At 38.9% G+C, this 18,866-nt stretch overlaps 1 protein-coding gene across 2 annotated transcripts in view; it reads right to left on the bottom strand.

The window, feature by feature from the left end:
* Positions 1-1,607: 1,607 nt before the first annotated feature.
* CDH5 (cadherin 5) overlaps positions 1,608-18,866 on the bottom strand; it is a 31,181-nt gene continuing 13,922 nt past the window's right edge. The window contains exons 2-12 of one of the 2 annotated variants that reach the window (XM_082769902.1): positions 14,997-15,194; positions 12,346-12,634; positions 12,140-12,256; positions 11,001-11,165; positions 10,409-10,596; positions 8,434-8,687; positions 7,717-7,859; positions 6,751-6,875; positions 5,545-5,653; positions 5,015-5,260; positions 1,608-4,247 (exon numbers count right to left, since the gene is read on the bottom strand). In XM_082769902.1, the coding sequence (XP_082626028.1) occupies positions 3,754-4,247; positions 5,015-5,260; positions 5,545-5,653; positions 6,751-6,875; positions 7,717-7,859; positions 8,434-8,687; positions 10,409-10,596; positions 11,001-11,165; positions 12,140-12,256; positions 12,346-12,634; positions 14,997-15,182 (2,316 nt within the window). In that variant the 5' untranslated portion in view covers positions 15,183-15,194 and the 3' untranslated portion in view covers positions 1,608-3,753. Of the gene's footprint in view, positions 4,260-5,014; positions 5,261-5,544; positions 5,654-6,750; positions 6,876-7,716; positions 7,860-8,433; positions 8,688-10,408; positions 10,597-11,000; positions 11,166-12,139; positions 12,257-12,345; positions 12,635-14,996; positions 15,195-18,866 lie in introns of both variants that reach the window. The other variant, XM_082769901.1, reaches the window with a different exon arrangement.

Raw genomic sequence — 18,866 nt, forward strand, 5'->3', positions numbered from 1 at the left:
TTGCTCCTAGCCAAAGATGGCTAAATCCTACCATACGATGGTTTTACCTGCATGTTTACTACCACTGAGGGCCATTCCTATGCACACAACATATGCACAGCAGTGTCAGGAGTGAAAACATTTAAAATAAATGTATTTGGGTGGATCTATTAGCAGCAAAAAAACAGCATTGCTTTATGTGACTTGTTTACTCTGTTAGGCCTGGCCGGATGACAGTGCTTGTGCCAAGCTGGTCTGAGCAACAGCTTGGTTGGAGCCCTTGTGGTGCTGTTCTAAGCCGGCGTTGCTGAAGGAAGAAAAGGGAAGAACCTACTAATTGAATAAAGAAAGCAAAGATTGAGAAACAATCCCTTCCCCTTTTTTTCTTCTATAACAAATCTTAATTTTCACTTTTTGCTGTTACATTTTTACTGACTACTTCAGCAATACTGGACTGTAATCAGATAATACCTGATATGGCTGTTTTTTCTCTGAAGCATAGAAATGGGTTTTGGTAAGGGGATCTTAGCTCCCTTGATTTGGTTGGGCAGGGTGGCAGCAATCAGACAGCTTTTCATTGCTGCTTTGTACATATCAAGGATTCCAGTCACAAGGTGTTGTTTCATAAAATTTTCTGATGGGGTGGGAGTAAAAAGCCTTTATTAAATGGCATGAACTTCTCAGTATGAATGTAATAAAATAATAATTTATATTTTTAGGGATAAGAGTTTAAATTGCATATTAATTAAATGAATAATGAAAACTTTTATGAGAGTCTCTGCTACAAGTTGCAAGTAGCTGTTTAATCAAATTCCTTCTTTGGAAAAGTGCATTTCATTATAACGTAATTAGCACATCTATTGTGTTTTTAATACAACTTGAGCTAAAGTGTGTTTGATCTGGAGTTTGCTCATGGCAATTAGCAGTGAAGGAATTGAACTTCTTTACTTTATTCCAAGCTTTGTAATTTGTAAGTGCCATATCTGGGGAAAATCGATGGGATTTTCTAAAGCACTTGAATATTCTTGGGAATATATTGGGGCAGTGATCATTAGCAGAGAAAGGAAAAGCTGCAAATGTAGGGCTAGCCATTTTTCATTTTTCTGTCACATGTGAGGACTGTCGTGTTGTGTCAGCTGTCGGCAGCGCCCACAGTAGCCCACCGAGGCAGAGGGCCCAGGTGCAGCCCCCCTGCAGGCAGGGGCTCTGCCCCGTGTCCCCCACCATCCAGGAGGAGTGCATTTCCAGTGGGAAGGAAGGGCAGGATCTTGGTAAATGTGGTGCCTCACAATCACTGCGATGCCTGGCTCCTAAAATACCAAACATCTGCTTGGAAACGGAGAGCATCCTGTTCTGCTGGCAGGCACGGGTCTTCCAACGTCAGCGGGTTCAGGCTCTCCAGCTGCTGAAAGCAGATTGCACCTCTGGGGCTTTTCTCTTCCTTCCCCAGGAGCTTCACTGACAGCTCTCTGAAGAGTGGGAGAAAACGTCTCTTACAGGAAGTCTTTTTGTGGGTTTTTGTCTAATCTGAGTGCTTACGCTGAAGATACCAGTGGTTTTATGGTTGGGGTCACTGTAGTACACGGCATGTCATTGTCTTCCATGTGAAACTCAATGCACAGAAAATCCACACTTGAGATTGGCTTTTATGTAGTCAAAAAATAAAATACAGTACAGCAATACAAAAAGAAAATATCCAGTGCAAACGTCTCTATACAATGGAAATCAATACAGTGTTCCTTAAAATAGCTTTATAAAACAGGCTTAAGAACAGCGATTACAGGTAATACTATCTGCATGTTGCTTACCAAAATATTTTATTTACTGCACTACATAATTTCATAACTAGCTTTACCTTTTGATTGCCAATACCTTAATTACTGATGAAAACCTTAAACTGTAAGTATTATTAGTTAGAATTCTTTCTAATATACTAACACATGGAACCTCGATAGCATACACTGTTGAGGGGATTAAGCAAAACAGAAGAGAATGATCACATTAAAAACAAAACCAAGGCTATCATCCCAAAATTGGCTTTATAGAGGATTTGATCCAAAGGTGATTTGATTGATAGGCAGGATTCTACTTAGTTTTCTGTTAGTTTGTATGTGAAAATTTAAGTGATTTGAAATATTTGATAGTGATGCATTAGTGTCTACTAAGTATTGTATTAGACCACTTGCTCTAATAGTGTGGACTAATGTGGGACTGTATTACAGTGCATTGCTCTTTCCTGCTGATCAATGAACTGGGGGAAGGGAGAGGACATGAATAATTGAAAAGGAAATTCGTGAGGTTCCACTACACCGGTTTAGGAAAAAAAAAAAAAAAAAAGTTTAGTGTTACGTGGTTAGCTACCAAATTTAAATAATCAAATCAGCTAAACTAATACATACAGCTCTAGCACAGACTCTACAAAACTGAGTATGTGTATAGTAGGGCTCTGTTCCTCTTGAAGGCAACAGGAATCTGCATGGCCAGAAGCCAGAGACTGGCCATTGTCCTTAGAGACCCACTTCTAACAAAATGTATTTGGCTGGGTAACTTCAGGCATGAGAGTTTTCATTCTGTTCATTGTGTGGCTCTTCATCAGGCGAGAAACTGAACACATGCTTACCAGGGACTTAGTTGCAGCTCCAAAACCATACTTACACTTGTGGTTCTATGCAGACAAATGTGTGGGTGTGAAGCATTCTGGTTTGGAAGTCTACAATATTTTCCTAGGTGGAAAATACCCGTTTTACAGTACCTGCTTAGAAAAAAATCAAAACAGTTTCACAGTAATGAGGCCCTTCCTTTGTTTGTTCCTGAAATAATACAATTCCTTTAGTAATGTTGAATAAAAAAGCTATTCGCCCTTTTTAGAGATCCAGAGAGACCCTATGTTGCTATCTAGAGAGATTTACAGTATTGGAGTCTTAACATTCCCCTGATCTCCGCATTTCCTGCCCTGCAGGATATGTTCCATTGAGTAACACTGAGGTCCTATTTACAGAGAGAAAAAACAATTTTGCTGCTAGCTAGAAGAAATTCTAGCACTCCAGAAAGGTGCCTGAAATCATCATCAGGCTGTTAAAAATGACAGATGAAACCAGATTGCGCATCTAAAAATCCTGTCTCATTTTATCTGTAGTAACTCATATATGTAGTCAAAGACTATAAAGCAAGAATAATTAATAGATTGGAAAGAAGGAAAAACCATGCCTCTTCTTGAAAGTGATAGAATAATTTCTAATATTAAGTGATAAACCATATGTTCCTCCTTTCCTCTGCTGGGTAAGCATAAGCGGGGAATATCAATAAAGATGTTACAATAGGGCCAGGCAAACCAGCAGGCTGGAGATACAGGAGGTTGTACAAAACAATTATTCTCAGTGCCACCAAACCTCTCTGTTTCAGCGGATGGATGAAAAGCATGTTGATGTACAGGAGGAGAGGAATGAAGGAGACACTGGAGACGAAGCCACTTTTTAAGGAGAAGGATCTATCTGGGTAGGGAGAAAAGTCATGTCCTGGAAGACCCTAGGTCCGCGAGCAGCAATTTTAGGGACAGAACAAAATGTCAGCAAGGATAGCAGTGCTGGGGAGTGGATATGTATTATTTGTATTTCTTTTTATCCCTACCTCTGTCATTTTATTTTATTTTATTTTTTCTGGTCTGTTTGAAAACCTATACTGCTTGGGTGAAGAACTGTGAAATCTTCTTTGGCCATTGGCAGGCTGTTGTATCTATCTGCATTGGGTGAGAGAAAATTCATGACTAGTTTGAACTTAATACACAAAATCTTCATTTGGTTCTGATCCATACAGCTCAGCTAACATTTTAAACCTGGGTCCCCAATCATTTAGAAAGTCATAATCAATATCTGAGTCTGAGGAGCCTGATTCCAAAGAACTGAGAGATTCTGCAATGGACTCAGCACCTTCATAGCCATAAATGTGAAGTGTGTCATATGGCAGCAAATCCCTGTCATTGTCAGCTTCATCCTTCTTAACCTCAATCATAATTTCCATTTTTTCAGCACCAGAGGTTGGATTTGCAGGAGGTTTTTGGACCTGTGCATATGGAGAGGGCACTGTTTCCGGCTTCATACCATTCTTGCGCACAGAGTTGAGTACAGATACATCATAACTGGTGGTATCCATTTCACCACCACCTTCTTCATCGTAAGTGACAAGCTGCTCGTGAATCTCTGCCACATTCCTCCCGAGACCACTCAAATCCTTCTTGTGTCTCTTTCTTAGAAGAATTAGCAAGGCGATTACTGCAAGCAAAACTTGAACAATTGTAAACAGAAGTAACAAAGTAAAACAAATTGCATTTCATCTATCTGAAGTGTACTTTTCCCCATTTTTTTATATATGTATTTTAAAAATAATAGTTTCAGATACTGCTGAATTGTAGGATTTGTATGTTCTCAAAGCAGTTACGTCTCAGCAGGAATCATACAACTGACTCTTGAGGTAGAATCACAGGTGCAAAAGGATAGTGTCACATAGTACTGCCTGGAAGTGCTAAATCTTCTTATGCCAGGCATCAAATGCTTCTTGCATGGTAGTTGCAAAGGAGGCCTCTTCTCAAGCAAGCAAGAATTTGCCCATTCTTTGACAGATTCGAAGTAGAGCAAATAAGTTCTGTTCTGCTAATTCATGGATTTACTTATGTATTTAAGTTCACTGTGCTGCTGAAAGTATTTCCAGCCTTTGAAAACAGGAATCCTGTTGTTATTGCCCCAGCACAAATTTCCTTTTTATAGCTATATGTGAGCCTGGTAATACTAAATCAAGTATATTATGCATACGTGCAATGACCTTTCCAATGACTCACCTTTTCCAATAGAATGAACATATTTGTAGTTGAAACTAAACTAACAAGCCAAATAGAAAAGCAAGTGAGGTGAATCAAATAGTTACAGTTTTTCTGCCTTTGTGACCATTTTATAGCCACAAAGCTTCTTTGGACCTCAGTTAAGAAAAAACAAAAACGAAATCCCCACAAGTCAGAGAACATTACCAAAATCGAATAACTTACCGATGATTGTGAAGATACAGACAAAAATTGCCACCAGTGCTTGTATACTAACTCCAACTTGTTTAGCTCTTTCCTCACAAAAAGTGAAGTCGCCTTTTTCATTACATTTGCAGACACTGATAACAAGTGTATTTGTGCTGCTGAGCTCGGGATCACCGTTGTCTGAGATGATGACAGGCAGGTAGTGGATTTTGGCAAGTTCACGATTAAACTGTCCATACTTGACAGTGATATTAGCTGTGTTATCTGGAAGAAGTAACGACATCTAATTAAGTGATAATCTCTACCTGATTTTCCTTATAGATTATCAGTCATTTGGTACATCGTCCCCTTTGACAGAGCAAGCCTTTAGGGAACCCAGTAAAACTTGGGTGGCAACAAATGACATTTTCTTTCCAGTAGGTTAAGCCTTTAAAAATATTTTCTTAGCTCAGCCGGGCCAATCATAGGTCATTGCTGCAGCTTTTCTCCCCTGTGCCCTAGTGTCTCTCTTCGGCTATATGAGAAAATGCATTGCAGGGATACATTACCGTGGTTCTCAACCAACGAGAAGTTGCTATCTTCTGTGGCCAGGGAGTATTTGAAGAAACCTCTAGGTGATATTTCATCCTTGTCAGTAGCTGAAATCCTGATGATTACCTATAAAGGTAAGATGGAAGAGGTCATAAATTTCAGTATACATTGCCTCCAGTGATAAAAAGGCTTACGGTATATAAGTTAGTGCTGGGCTTTGTATCCTGTATAACCCCTCAATAAAGGGCAGGACAAAGATATCTTACGATGTTCCTCTTCAGTTCTTTCAAGGCAAGTAATTTCCTTGTAGCTCTTCAAAAAGAGCTGTCTTTCCCTTTCATTCACAGATGGGAAACAAAAGATGAAATCTTGTGTCAATAAAGCATAAAAAAGTCTTATGCTCAGAGACACATGGATTGAATTTTCATTTATATATCCGCAATGGATATTATCTAAAGTGTTTAACTTATTTAGAAGCATGAGGCTCATTAACTGAATGCCATTGGGACTGCTACTCCTGAATGACATTCTTATTTTTTTTTCCAAAACCTCAACCTGGGATACATTAGCTGTATAAAATATAAAAAATATATATGATTATGTCCCAAAGGTAATTTAAAAATTAATTTAAAGGTGAAATAATACCTTATGTGTTCTAACAGATTCAATTAATAATACCTTGTGCATCCAGTCTGTGGCAGTGTCTCTTTTAATCTAACATTGTATGTGTAGGCTGCACAAGTTCTTGTGTCTGAGGTCAAACACCTAAATCCACAAACACTATCACTCTTTGTGCATGCAGGTGCTTGCACTCTGATAAATGCTATAGTAATGTTATATATACCAGTATTTCTCTCAATTTTTTGAAATAGTTTTGTTTTCACTGTCAAGTGTAAACATTCATGTGAAAAAAGAACTGAACTGCTAATTTTTGCTTTGCAAGGGCTGCCTTACTTCAGGGTTCAATGCTAAAGCATGTACATACTTAAAAGGCTGGAGGGAGAGGAACCGCGCAGCCGATGTGTGCAAGGAGGTGAAAGTAAATATTCCAACAGCGTGAAGTGCTGAAGAGAGATTTCTAACCACTGACACTTCAGAAATCACTGAAATGATCAGGTGTTTGAATGTGAAAACTGGGACTATCTTTTATTAAAAGACATTTTTGGCTTAAGCTTGCACGTAGATAATCCAGGGTTAAGGAAGAAACCCTCCTCCTGTCTCACCTTTCCTGGAGCAGCGTTTTCGCACACTCTGGGTTCCTCAGGATAAACAAGTTCTGGAGCGTTGTCATTTTCATCGATGACTATAACGTGAACTTGGGCATGTGATTCTCTGTCAGAAGGACGGCCTGAAAGGAGAGCAACAACAGTGCACGTCTCTGAGACAGCCGGAATCGCGGGGCTGTAAAGCTCCCCCTTTCCACTGCTCACTTCCACCTCTGTGACTCCTGCACGCTGAATACGGAGAGTTTCTAGATCCATTTTACTAGATCTAGAAAACTTTCTAGAAACTTTTCCACAGTTTCTAGATCCACAAACATTTCCTTTGACAGATTCAGATTTATTTTTTGAAAACTCTTGTATCGGCCTAATTCATCAAGGATGCACGAGGAAGAAAATGACAATTACTTGTGGCTCTGTGATTCCCAGACTGCGTGGCTATGATGTCCAAGATCATTCTCGGGCCCTAAGGACACTGGCACAGTACGTTCATACTATTAAGTACCTTTTGCCCTGCAGAAAAGCCTGTCCTCCCCAAAACTGACTTTAGGGAGGGCCCCAGCCCGCTTTGCTTCCCCAGCTTGAGTGGAGCTGTGCTGAGCAGCAAGCTTGGTGGGCACGTCCTGTACCTCCATGTAGGGGGGTGACGCTGGCTGGGATGTTTGCTCGAAACACAGGCTTATGCCTGTTTCCCAAGCTCCTTCCTCTCCTCATGCCCCTTTCATTCCTTTTAACAAACAGAAAGGATTTTTGCAATAGCTAAGGCCCAAATCTTAAAACTCTATTTGACCTATTTGTAGACACTCACTTGATTTGGAAGATTGCTGTGCAAACCTTGTGAACATCCATTTCATTCGTAGCTTAGTGGAAACAAGCTGTCAGGTTGTGGCTTTCCTTCTTGATAAGGTACAGTCCTGCTGTAAAGTCACCCACTGCTTTCTTTCAAGTAAGGAAATGGATAGCACTTACCATCTTCCAGGATTTCCTGGGCTGCTACAGTGATGTTGTATGAGGAGCTGAATTCTCTATCCAGGGGCTTGGGAAGTTGAATAATTCCAGTGTCAGATACTCTAATGTAGTCTCCATTAGGACTAGCTTTTCGTCGAACAAATCTGTTTTTTTTGGTTAAAAAGAGACGTGTTGGTACAAGGGTTATAATATTGCGTTTCCCTTCAGTTCTTCATAGTACAAGGCCAGACGGCTGTATAACAAATTGCATTCATATCAGGACTAGGCAGTCTCTGAAGATTTCCCTAAAATTAGGCAAGCTGTGAGAGCATAACATACCCATCCTAAAACTTCCCAGATTATTCTCTTTTGCTGTTTAAGAAATCTGTTTTATTTTCCTTTCAAATCACATGCTCGAGAAAGTTATGATAAAAATTGTAACAGTAAATTACAACCGCAACCACGTAACGTTATCCAAGATTATGCATTTTCCCATAAATACTCAAGTGGTTTATCAGTGACTTTATGCAGTAATTAAATAGGTGCAAATAACTTATGCTTGTATTTGTTGGTTGCGATACATATTTATGGCTGCAGCGACTGAAAAAATCAGATTGTATTTTTTTCATGCTTGTAAGTGTCTGAAAAATAGAGCCAATGTCTCGCTTGCCCAATTCTTGGACTCGTTAACAGATTCTTCACTTTAAAATAGAATTACTAAAGCTGGTGTTGTGTTACCTGATTTTCCGTTTAGCTGCGTCAGGGTCGTATGCCCAAACTGAACCAAGTGTTTTTTTTTCTGGATCATTTTCCCTTACTTTAAATTCATATGGTAGCTTGGTGAAGACAGGGGGCTCATCCACGTCAGTGACTTCAATGGTAACTGTTGAAATGCTCCTAGAGCCGCCAGATTTAAAATAGCGAAGATCAACGGTGGGATCTGTTGCTTCAATGTCAAACCTGTATTCTGCTACTTTTTCGAAGTCCAGGGGCTAGAAGAAAGACAAACACAGAGAGTCTTTCTTTTGTTATGTCTAAGTAAACTTTGCATTAGCTACCTATGCAAATTAAAGCTGTGTGCTCCAGTTTTGTTGGGAAATAACATCAAACCGCACTCTGGCTAGACTCTGGGGGAAGCATATCTGAACTGAACTTCTCGTTCATTAATGGAGTGGCTTGAGCAACTTCTGGTTTTGAACAGATTCGGTCAGTATTCCAAGTGCAGCAATTATTTCTTGGTTTAAATATTTTTCTTTTTATAATTCTGTAGCCACCAAAAATTGTTTAGCTCCTTTTCCTCCAGGGTTGAGGGCCAGATTTTCCTTTTCCCTTTTTTCCTTCCAGGCAGACTTCGTAGCTGCACTGAGCGATAGCTGGGGAATTCAGTGATAAGTGACATCCGCTTCCTTGTTTTTCCTATAACCGAGATTATGAAAAGAATCCCACAATGGAAGGAAGGCCAGGACCTAGGGCACTAAGAAATGCCCCAGCTGTCTCTTGTCTCCCAGACTGGGTCCCTATGCACTGTACCCCGAGATCATATGCTGTGAAATAAGCCACAGTTAACACAGGTGACTCTGTGTTTTTGTTTGAGTAGACAGTGCAAATGGAAATGGCAGTGCTTATCTATCACTTGAAATAGTATCTCACCTGCCTGTATACTTAAAATGATGACATACACCCGTGGCTGAAAGCAGATTGCATAACACTGGGGAGAACTTTGCCCACTGCCTGGTCAAGGATGAGCTGCTTCTGGATCAGCCCGTGTGTGTGTGAGGGGCTCTTCCTCAGGGCAGAAGTTGGCAAACTACACGTTCCTCCAGGCCCTGGGCAGATCAGGGGAAGGGCTGCGTTTGGTGAAGGACTGCTGCTAACATCTAGTGTGAGCACGGCCAAAGACTTTACTGCAAGTCTTGGAACATTGGTTGCTTTTTTTCGCTAAAGTTTTATTCTTAATGACATTTCTGGTATTAATAGTTAGAGATGCTTGGAAGTAAAAAACACATTCATGTCAATCTGAGGATTACAGGAGGTAATTTGTAGTCCGCCCTCCCCCCTTTTCACTGTAAATCAATAAAATCAATGAATGCTTGGCTTGGCAGTGCTCTGCATAATGCAAGAATGTCCCTTGGTACAAATTAAGTAGGTTTGAGAATTAAAAAAACAAAGAACAAACCATAATAAAGGCTTTGGAAAGTCTGGGCCCTCTTAAAGAGTCAGCAGGAAGTAAAGGGGAAACTTTGAAAACATTGAGGAAAGTAAGGGAGCCGTGGCTCAGATGGGAGCAAGTGCCAAGCTTGTAAAGAGCACTTTTAGAAGAGTGGTCAGGTATGTGTGCACATTTTCTACTTTGGTTTCTCTTTGGCTGTAGAAGAGAAAGATTATTTGACTTGGTTAGTTGGTTCATCTCTTAAATTCACTCACTCTTTGAAGCATCCAAATGTCTGAAGTTTGAGAGGAGCCCGAAGCATGTAATCTGTAAATCTGACATAGTCCCCATTGCACTCTGCAGTAATCCCAGATTTTCCCAGTACTGGCAATTGAAACGGGCTGGTAAATCACCAGCTTTTCTTGCAGAACTTACAGAATGGGGTTTTCAGGATGAATACCTTTTGCACTGTGACTTCCATGCTGCTAGTCCCAAACCGAATCAAACACTTGTTACACATTGAAAAAGAAAATCATCATCTTTCATTGTTACAGGGAAAAGTACCTTCTTTGGTCTAATAATTCCTTCATTTGTGTATGGATTTGCTACAATTTCAAAGGTGTCCCTGTAATCTCCTCTGACGAAACTGTATTTTGTATTTCTGTGCTGTGGTTCATCAATGTCTTCCACTTTGACTCTGCCAACTTCTCCTCCTACTGAAACGTTTTCAGGAACTTTAAAGTGAAATGATTCTGTTAAAAAAAATCAACAAACAAGTCATAAAGATTGTGCACATGGAAGTTAGAGCTTAGTTAAAGATTGTTCTTGATTTATAGACATACAGAAAATCATTGAGAATTTAGCATTATTGATTCTTACAGACAACACTGAAGTGTTTTTTTGAAGTATAATTTCTTCTCAAAATATTTAAGTTTTTTATAAAGTTACCAAAAACTAATACTGATTTTTATTTTCTACTCTAGGTGTGCTTCACCCAGGAAATGCAGCTAGTGCTGAAATACAGAAGCCTTCTGAATATGTAAGATAATTTCGTTCACTTTTAAGAAAGTTGAATTACAATGAATTCTCATGTAAATTTGTTTTATTCATATCAGCCTTTGGTTTCCAAATAATACATCACTTGTGTTATACTTACGGTGTTTGAATACGGGGAAGTTGTCATTGATGTCTGTTAAAGTGATAATGACTGTAGCTGTGCTTGAATCCCCAGAAAACCCTGGGGCATCTTTTGCTTTAACAATAATTTCATACGTAGATTGATTCTCTCTGTCTAAATCAGCTCTGGTTGTAAAAATCACACCTTAAAAATATAATGTTGAATATGATTAGATTTTGTAGCATGTCCAACATCTTTTAATTTTGAGAGCAAGTTTTTGTCTTATGCCACACATTCAACTGAAACTAGTGTTTTTACAGTGATATTTTTCTAAGACCAAAAATGTTAGAAGTCATTCTATACGATGGAATATTTGGGAGATTTTTGATACATTCCTTTAAATTGATCTTTGCTGCTTAGAAACAGCCAAAAAACGTCTACACTCAGCCACTCCAGCATCTAGAGAGTTTGTTTGGCCACCTCATTATCTGATTTAGTTGCTCCAAAGAACCAGTATGCTTTGTGCTTACCAGAGATGTTGAGATTATTTTTAAAACTGGACAAACTTGAAACAAAAGAAGTTTAGGAAGGCAATGGGATGAGTTACTGAGTAGAAACAGGAATCCAAACTTCAAAATCAAAATCATCCCAATAAAATGCAGTTCATTTTGTATGTAATGACCTACTCCAGGTCTCAGCTAATTTGTGAAGTGCGTAACCTATTGTTCGTGTGCCAGATTTGCAAAGTGGGGAATACTCTTGGGTTGTAATCACTATTTATCCTTTGACTATTTTTTTAAATACATTTTTTCTCAGTTAATCTTTAGGAATGCTGCTTCTTTATGTATTCCTCTTTTACTGGTTGGTCAAAGAAATGGTATCCATGCTAAACTGGAAACATAAATGTGTATTATGTCCTAGTCAGCCTCTTCCTCAGTGGGAAGAAAATGACCTTTCATCTTCTCAGTTAGTTCAAGGTACCTAATATCCTGGCTTTATTAGTTCATTTTCAGATGCAGACAGTGGCATTGTGTCATTGTGAATGAAAAATCTTTCCAAATTATAGTTGAAATTAAATTTTTGACTTATTATCTCCCTTGTCCAGAAAGAAAGCGGCTTAAAATTGTGTTTTTATAAAAGCTTAAGGTAGAAGTTTGACACTTGCATATCTGACCTACCGGAGTCATCAACTGTGAAATATTCATCTCCTTTAATGACTTGGTAGGTAACTGTGGCATGACCTGTAACTGTTGGGTCATCAGCATCTACAGCTGTCACTTTGGTAACTGAGGTTCCTAGAAAAGGATTATCAAACAACACATTTAGTATAAATTTTGCTTTTTAGCCAACAACATGAAGGAAAATGAGTGATGGAAGAACATACCTACTGGTGACATTTCTGGGACAGATCCATTGAATACCTTTTGTACAAACACAGGGGCATTGTCATTAATATCATAAACCTTGATAATAAATTTAGATGGTGGTTCCAGTGACCGGTTGTTTCTTCTGTCAATAATGAGAGCTGTCAGCTCATATTCTGCTTTCTTTTCTCTGTCCAACCTCTCAAAGGCATATACATCACCACTGGTCTCTTCCACTTTAAAGATGGTATTGGCATATTCACCTTCGATAATGTACTTGGCGTTGTTGTTCCTTACACTCGATGTGATCTAGAAGGTATAATTCAAAGAGATAAAGGCGGGATTTGGAGTCTGGTTTCAAAACAGTTTCTACCAGAAGGTGCATACAAATATGACTGACCTCTCCTTCTGACTCAGTTTGAAACCAGAACAGCCCTCAGGAATTGTGTTGCCAGATGGGGTATTACTGAACAAAGCAGTAGCTACAGCTATCCAGGTTATAGGATGAAAAATGCATCCAGACTGAAACATGCTTGCTTATATATTAAGAAGCATTTTTTTTTTATCATTATATCTCACATTTCCTAAAGATATAAATTGTTGATGCAGTTACATATAAAAATCGTTAACCTCATTGTGTCTGAAATACATGCACCACCACATTCAGTTTGAGCTTCTCTTGTTAGCAAATACCTTTCAGAATTTAGTGGAGATTTTTTTTAGATTTCACAGAATTATGGAATCAAATCTGTGTTCATAGCTATTGACATTATTTAGCATTATTCTCTATTTTTTTGTCATTTAGCAGAATTCCTGCCATAGCTGACAGTTTTCTTGGGTGTAGTCACATGCAGTTACTTCATAGTCAGTCTGTAGAGTCAAAGCTATGACAGCAAGATTAGATTTTCACTCCACAGAGTTTAAAATCTAAGATCATATGCTATGAAAAAAAGGATGGGATAAAAGGAATAAACATTAATCATTTTCCATATTTTATTTAATCCAATTCTAAGTGTTTTTGCACATTATTTTATTTAACTGGGAGATGATCTGACGATTCTTCCCTTTCCATACCTTTACCCCTCTAAGTATACTGCTAGCAGGGTTTAAACCACAATTTTCTGTGCACTATATCAGCATTATTATTTCAGCAAGCTATTTATCAGTAATTGCTGGGTTTGACCAAGAATTTCTAGTCTTTTGTTACTGATGTTATCATAAATTGCAGCTGTTTGGTATTCAGGATTTTATTTATCCTATAGTTGTCATTTACTGTTGAACATTCTTTTATTTATGTTTTCTATTTTGAAACGTGTTATTAAAATTTTCTTTCCTCGTTCCACATACTTAATCATGCTTCTGACTGCTGGCGCTGCTGTAGAACAGCTTGCAACTCCGGAGATGTAAGAGGAGAAATATCCCCACCCTTGTCTCAAAGATATTATAGTCTGCGCCTTCTTTCTCAGATTTTATTTACTTATTTGGTGGAAAAAGTATACAATTCCAAGATTGCCTTTGCTAAAATGGAGAGTGAACGTACAAAGGGAAGCCTCCAAGGTCAAGAAAGATAAAATCCAAACATATCAGCATATTCCTGCAGCTGTCACTCAGTTCTGTTGTGCTGCTGCTGTGGCCTTTTTTAAGGGGTTTATCAAGTGTTCAATCCTGCAAATGCAATGCACTGAACACAGATACTGCAAAAGTAATCAGAAGCATTCCACTGTTGAAAGACCACAAAGCACAGTACAAAGTGAATTACTCTTATTTAGGACAGCTCCAGGAATAAAAGTGTTCTCAATCTGCTACTGAATTGGTCTGAAATGAAACAGAGATACCCAGTGTTCGCTGAGAGTACCCTATGGCCTCTTTTCTCTCTCTCTCTTGTGCTTTCTGCCAGTGAGCAGCACTGATCCAGAAAGGTCTGTTTCACTTTACCGAAACAGCCTTGACAGATGCTGATTGTTGTACATGGGAGGAAAACGTACAACTGCATTTATCTGAAAAGTGTCAAAGTAGTTCAATTTGAAAGACTAGATTGGGAGAACTTTGTCTGGGTGATATGTAGTTCATCATAGGATTTTATAAGCACTGTCCTGAAGAAAACAAGTTTTCAGGCAGGTCAGTGTTTGTTATTATTTTTAAAAAATATTTTCCTTCACTTTGTGAAACAAATTTTTTGTTTGTGTAACAGTACTCCTAAACAGCACTTAAGCTTTTTTTTTTTTTTTTTTTTTTTTTTTTTTTTTTTGTCCCAGCTGGGGACGTAAACCATATGTTTTTTAACACATATGTTTTTATCAGCTGATCTCCCAGGTTTTTCAACGAGAGAATCTTAAGCTACCAGAAAAATATCAACGTATATCAGCTGCCAGACTTCCTTCCTAACTGTGTACCTGCATGCAATGCAATTGTTTCTTCACTGTGGGTGCTCCATACTTGTCATTCTCTAAAATTTGTTTGTATTCTTCAAAAGAATTAGAATCCCTTTGACATTCTTGATTTACTCTGGGCCCATTTTAAGATTGTAACAGGTTATTACATTAGCATTAAGTTTGACTTCTATTTCCTTTTTCTCCTGTGAATTCTGCCTAAACTGCAAACAAGTAATTCTTCTCAAGATACTCATCTGCTGCCTGCATTTCTAATTATTCATTGCTGACAGCCTATTTACCTTGCCAACATGGTGTGGTAATGGCGTATCAATCTCTTCTTTGATATGCATTTGGTTCCATATCCAGTCTCTCTTAAGTCGTTTATGACTGGTATTGTTTGAAGAAAAGTTCTGTTTTGTTTTCTGACTCTCTTTGTAGGCAAATGCTGGAGCCAAGAACAATGACAAAAGCAGAATAAGCTTCATCTTCTTCTGAGCCTAGGAAGTAATATAAAGTATGAAAAGTGTGTAAATAACAACAGAATCAGATTAATCAGAGAGAGCACACAAAGAAGTGCAAATATGATTTTCTCCTAGAGGAAAGTTTGATTACTCTCTATATTTCTTTACATTTGCCTTAGAATCAAAAATTGAAATACCAGGCACAAAACAGTTTCAACTAGATGAGATGGCAACTGTAGGAACCACTTAAAGTATTTGAATTAAGTAAAAAATGTTCAAGTTTTTAAAGCTAGCTTAAAGGTGTCAGCATCCACTTGAGCTAATCTGAAGAGAAGGATCAGCAGCAAAGATCACCCTTTGTGCATCATGGAAGGTGTAGTTCAGCTGCAGATCATAGCTCCTGGGATTGAGCAGCCATGGGACGCAACACTGAGGCTGAACCAGATCAAAGTTTATGTTAACTCAACTTGAAATGAAATGGTAGAGCTTGACAAACCAAAATGCAATGTTTTGACTTGGCCTGACACAAAATATACTGTAGTCAATATCTTCATATGGAAAATATTGATTTAAAATAAAACTTTTTTCTTTTTACAGAAAAAAAATGATTCATACGGAATTTTCAATCAATTCCAAGTACAGTGTAGCAAATTATCTTGCTCAGAGAGCTTGTTTATTGATTCAATTCCTTGTCTTTTGAAATGTGTGAAGGCATATATAAAGTTCCTTTATCCCTTATTGTCAGATTTTAACATATACAGAAGGAATTAATTAACTTATCTTCAGGCAAAACCTTTTTTTTCTTTTTTTTTTTTTAACTTCATTTGTTAATATTAGCAAACTTTAGGCCTGACTTTCACACCAGATTGAGAAGTTCATTTGATGTGGAAGAGTTGATCCATTTCTCCACTAAATTTTCCCTTTGCAATATAAAGCACTGTCAGGGAAATTTAACACTCAAATAATCAGACTTCAAATTACACATAAATAACTTTCCATTAGCTTTTAGGAGCTGTGTCAGTGTGTACATCAAAAATAAAACAGTTTATTGTGATGGAGAAGTTGACATCGCACAGATTCATAGATGCAAGGTTAATATTTTGGGCAGGATTTGCTGAAACATTTTCCTAATTACTCTTTGGTAACTAGGTAATCAATGTTATTTTGCAGTGCATTATCAGTGCATTATCATTATCAGTAAAAAGATTTTATTTACCATGAAATTTTGCTTTCCTCTACTTTGCTCTCTTCTACACTGTTTTACATGATCTGCAGATCATTCTTTCTTTTGTGAATGTGTAGGAAATCACTGAATGGGCTGGCTTTGAAGCTGCTTTTTAATAGCCAAGCTGTGCTTTGTACTTTTTTGGGGGGGATTTACATAACACTTTTTTGATTCAGCTGTCTCTCTGCATTCTGCGCACTTATTTTGGCTAGGATTTTTTTTTTTTAAGGAAAATGAGTAAGATTGAGTTGTTTTGCTTTGTGTGATTTGTTCACACAAATATTCTACAACTAGAGCTGTACGGCATTGAGTGTGATTCTGCTGTGATTCTGCTGTGATCTGTCTTTCATTCATAAAATTATAAAACGTGGTAACCAAAGGAAAAGCAGTTGGTTAATGTCAACTACTACAGACCACAGTTTTGGAAAAACAGACCGCAGTGTTTGAACTGTCATTTCCTCTTGGTGCTGTGGTCCAGTGGGGATCTCCTGAATTGCTGTAGGGAAGAGGTTAGTTGGGGAAATTGAGGACAGCACTGCCCACTTAAGCTGCCATGCATTTCACTGTGATTGATGCATCTACAAATATCCTCGCAGAAAGCATTTTTAGCTTAAATAGTCAAATCTCCATTAAAGCATACTGGTCTCTGTATGGATCTGCTTTGTAAGGAGAAGGTTTGTGTCTTCCCTATAATCTTCTTCTAGTGATGCCTCTCTTTTCATCGGTTCAGAGCCTGCCACACCCTCAGGTAGGCCTTCTCCAGCTGGTGCTGAGAAAGATTACCAGCAACAGCAACTCCAGGACCCCTTCTACCCTCACGTAGGGGCGCTGCTTATCAGAAATTGAAGGCTCAAATTCATAATGAGCGTGCAGTTACCTGTCTAGGAGCTCTGGGACTGTGGTAATATCCTGACTACGCCTGAGGATCCAACTCTTCTTTGAAGTAGGTAGTCAGTATGTGTTTTGCAGTTCAAGCCTTGTTTGAAAGCTTGGCTATCGATAGAGAAAGCACGTATGAGAAGGCTAAGATGTCCCTTGGGCTTGTGTTTGATACTGCTGTATATTGTGGTAATACCCGCAACCCGCTGTTTTAATTGGAGGCCTTTTATAACCTCTCTGCACTAGGCTGGATCTTTTAAATAGATGCACATTTCAGCTGAAGCATAAGCTAACCCTTTCACTGGCTGACCTATCTTCATGTTCTCACATTTTAAGGCGGTTTCACTTCCCTTTAATGGGCTGCCTGTTAATACTTGTCCAGCATCCTTTGAAAGGCAAAGGTCCCTTTATAAGCAACTTGATGGAGTTCAGGTCTGCCCTCCTGTATGCACTGCATGTCACGCAGACTGAGATAAAGAGCCTCTTGCAGGAAGTGACTCCTGCTTCTTCTTTGGCATCTTTCAGCATGTCCTATTTTGGTAGAAGCAACACTGCACTCCTGAGCACTGTGCATGCTGTCCTTCCTAGGGGCGTTTGATGTGTATGACTCCATAGGACAGTCTGACTCCGAGAGGAGTTCCTCTGTGATACCGTGCCAGTTTTCCGTTCTGCAGCTGGAAGCCTCTGTTGCTGTCGAATCCGTAATTGAATTTATCACAGTATTTAAGAATACCCTTCTTTGGCAGCGCGTACAAACACTTCAGAAGCAGGACCCTGCCGAGCAGTAACTGGATAAGGGCACTGTCCTGGTGTGAAGGCCACGTTCCATGGCTGTTAGCTCTTGACAGGCTTTACTAAATGCTCTGTCTTTTTCTGGCCATGATAGTTTTCTTTTCCAGCAGCAGATCTCATTTGAAATGGCAGAGGTAGCAGCAGAAGAGAGAGATTCCCATGCCTGAGCAGGGGAATGCAGTCCCATGGAGTCAGAAGCAAGAAAGTTTAGGATGGGTGACAGACGGGTGACATGCAAGGATCAGCTTTTCATTTCTTTTCACATTCACTGTGGCTGCCAGGACTGAGAAGAGCAAATAAGCAGCACCCTTTGAAGTGACGACCCTTGTGGCCACACTTCTGGAGGAGAGGACAGCACAGTTTGCGCTGTGACTGACCTGTCCCATGTGTGCCTTTCCCGGCCTTGCTGACATGAGGTCACATTGCAGGTCTGCCTTAACACACAGTCTCCAGTTACCCTTCTGTCTCTAACTGATTAGACCAATAATTCAAACTTTTTTTTTTTCACTTCAAGCAGGGGCATAAATGTTCCTTAAAGTTTAGAGGGGAATGGATTATTCAAATAGCTAAGCTTCTTGCTATGCTCTTAAATTTTCTTTCAGCAAATGATGCTTTTTTTTTCCACCAACATTATTCATTTTATGTGCTGAATTATTTCAGCAAATAACTCTTGGTCTGCAGGGTGCTATAGACAGTTAACTGAGAAATTTTGGTATTCAAACTGATTTGTGGGACACATGGCTCATGTGGTGTAGTTTTTATTTGCAGATTGGGAGTAATTATTAAAAAAGAAATCAGGTGGAGATGCAGAC

This window comes from Aythya marila (assembly GCF_965140915.1).
Source record: "Aythya marila genome assembly, chromosome: 12".
Classification (NCBI taxonomy): domain Eukaryota; kingdom Metazoa; phylum Chordata; class Aves; order Anseriformes; family Anatidae; genus Aythya; species Aythya marila.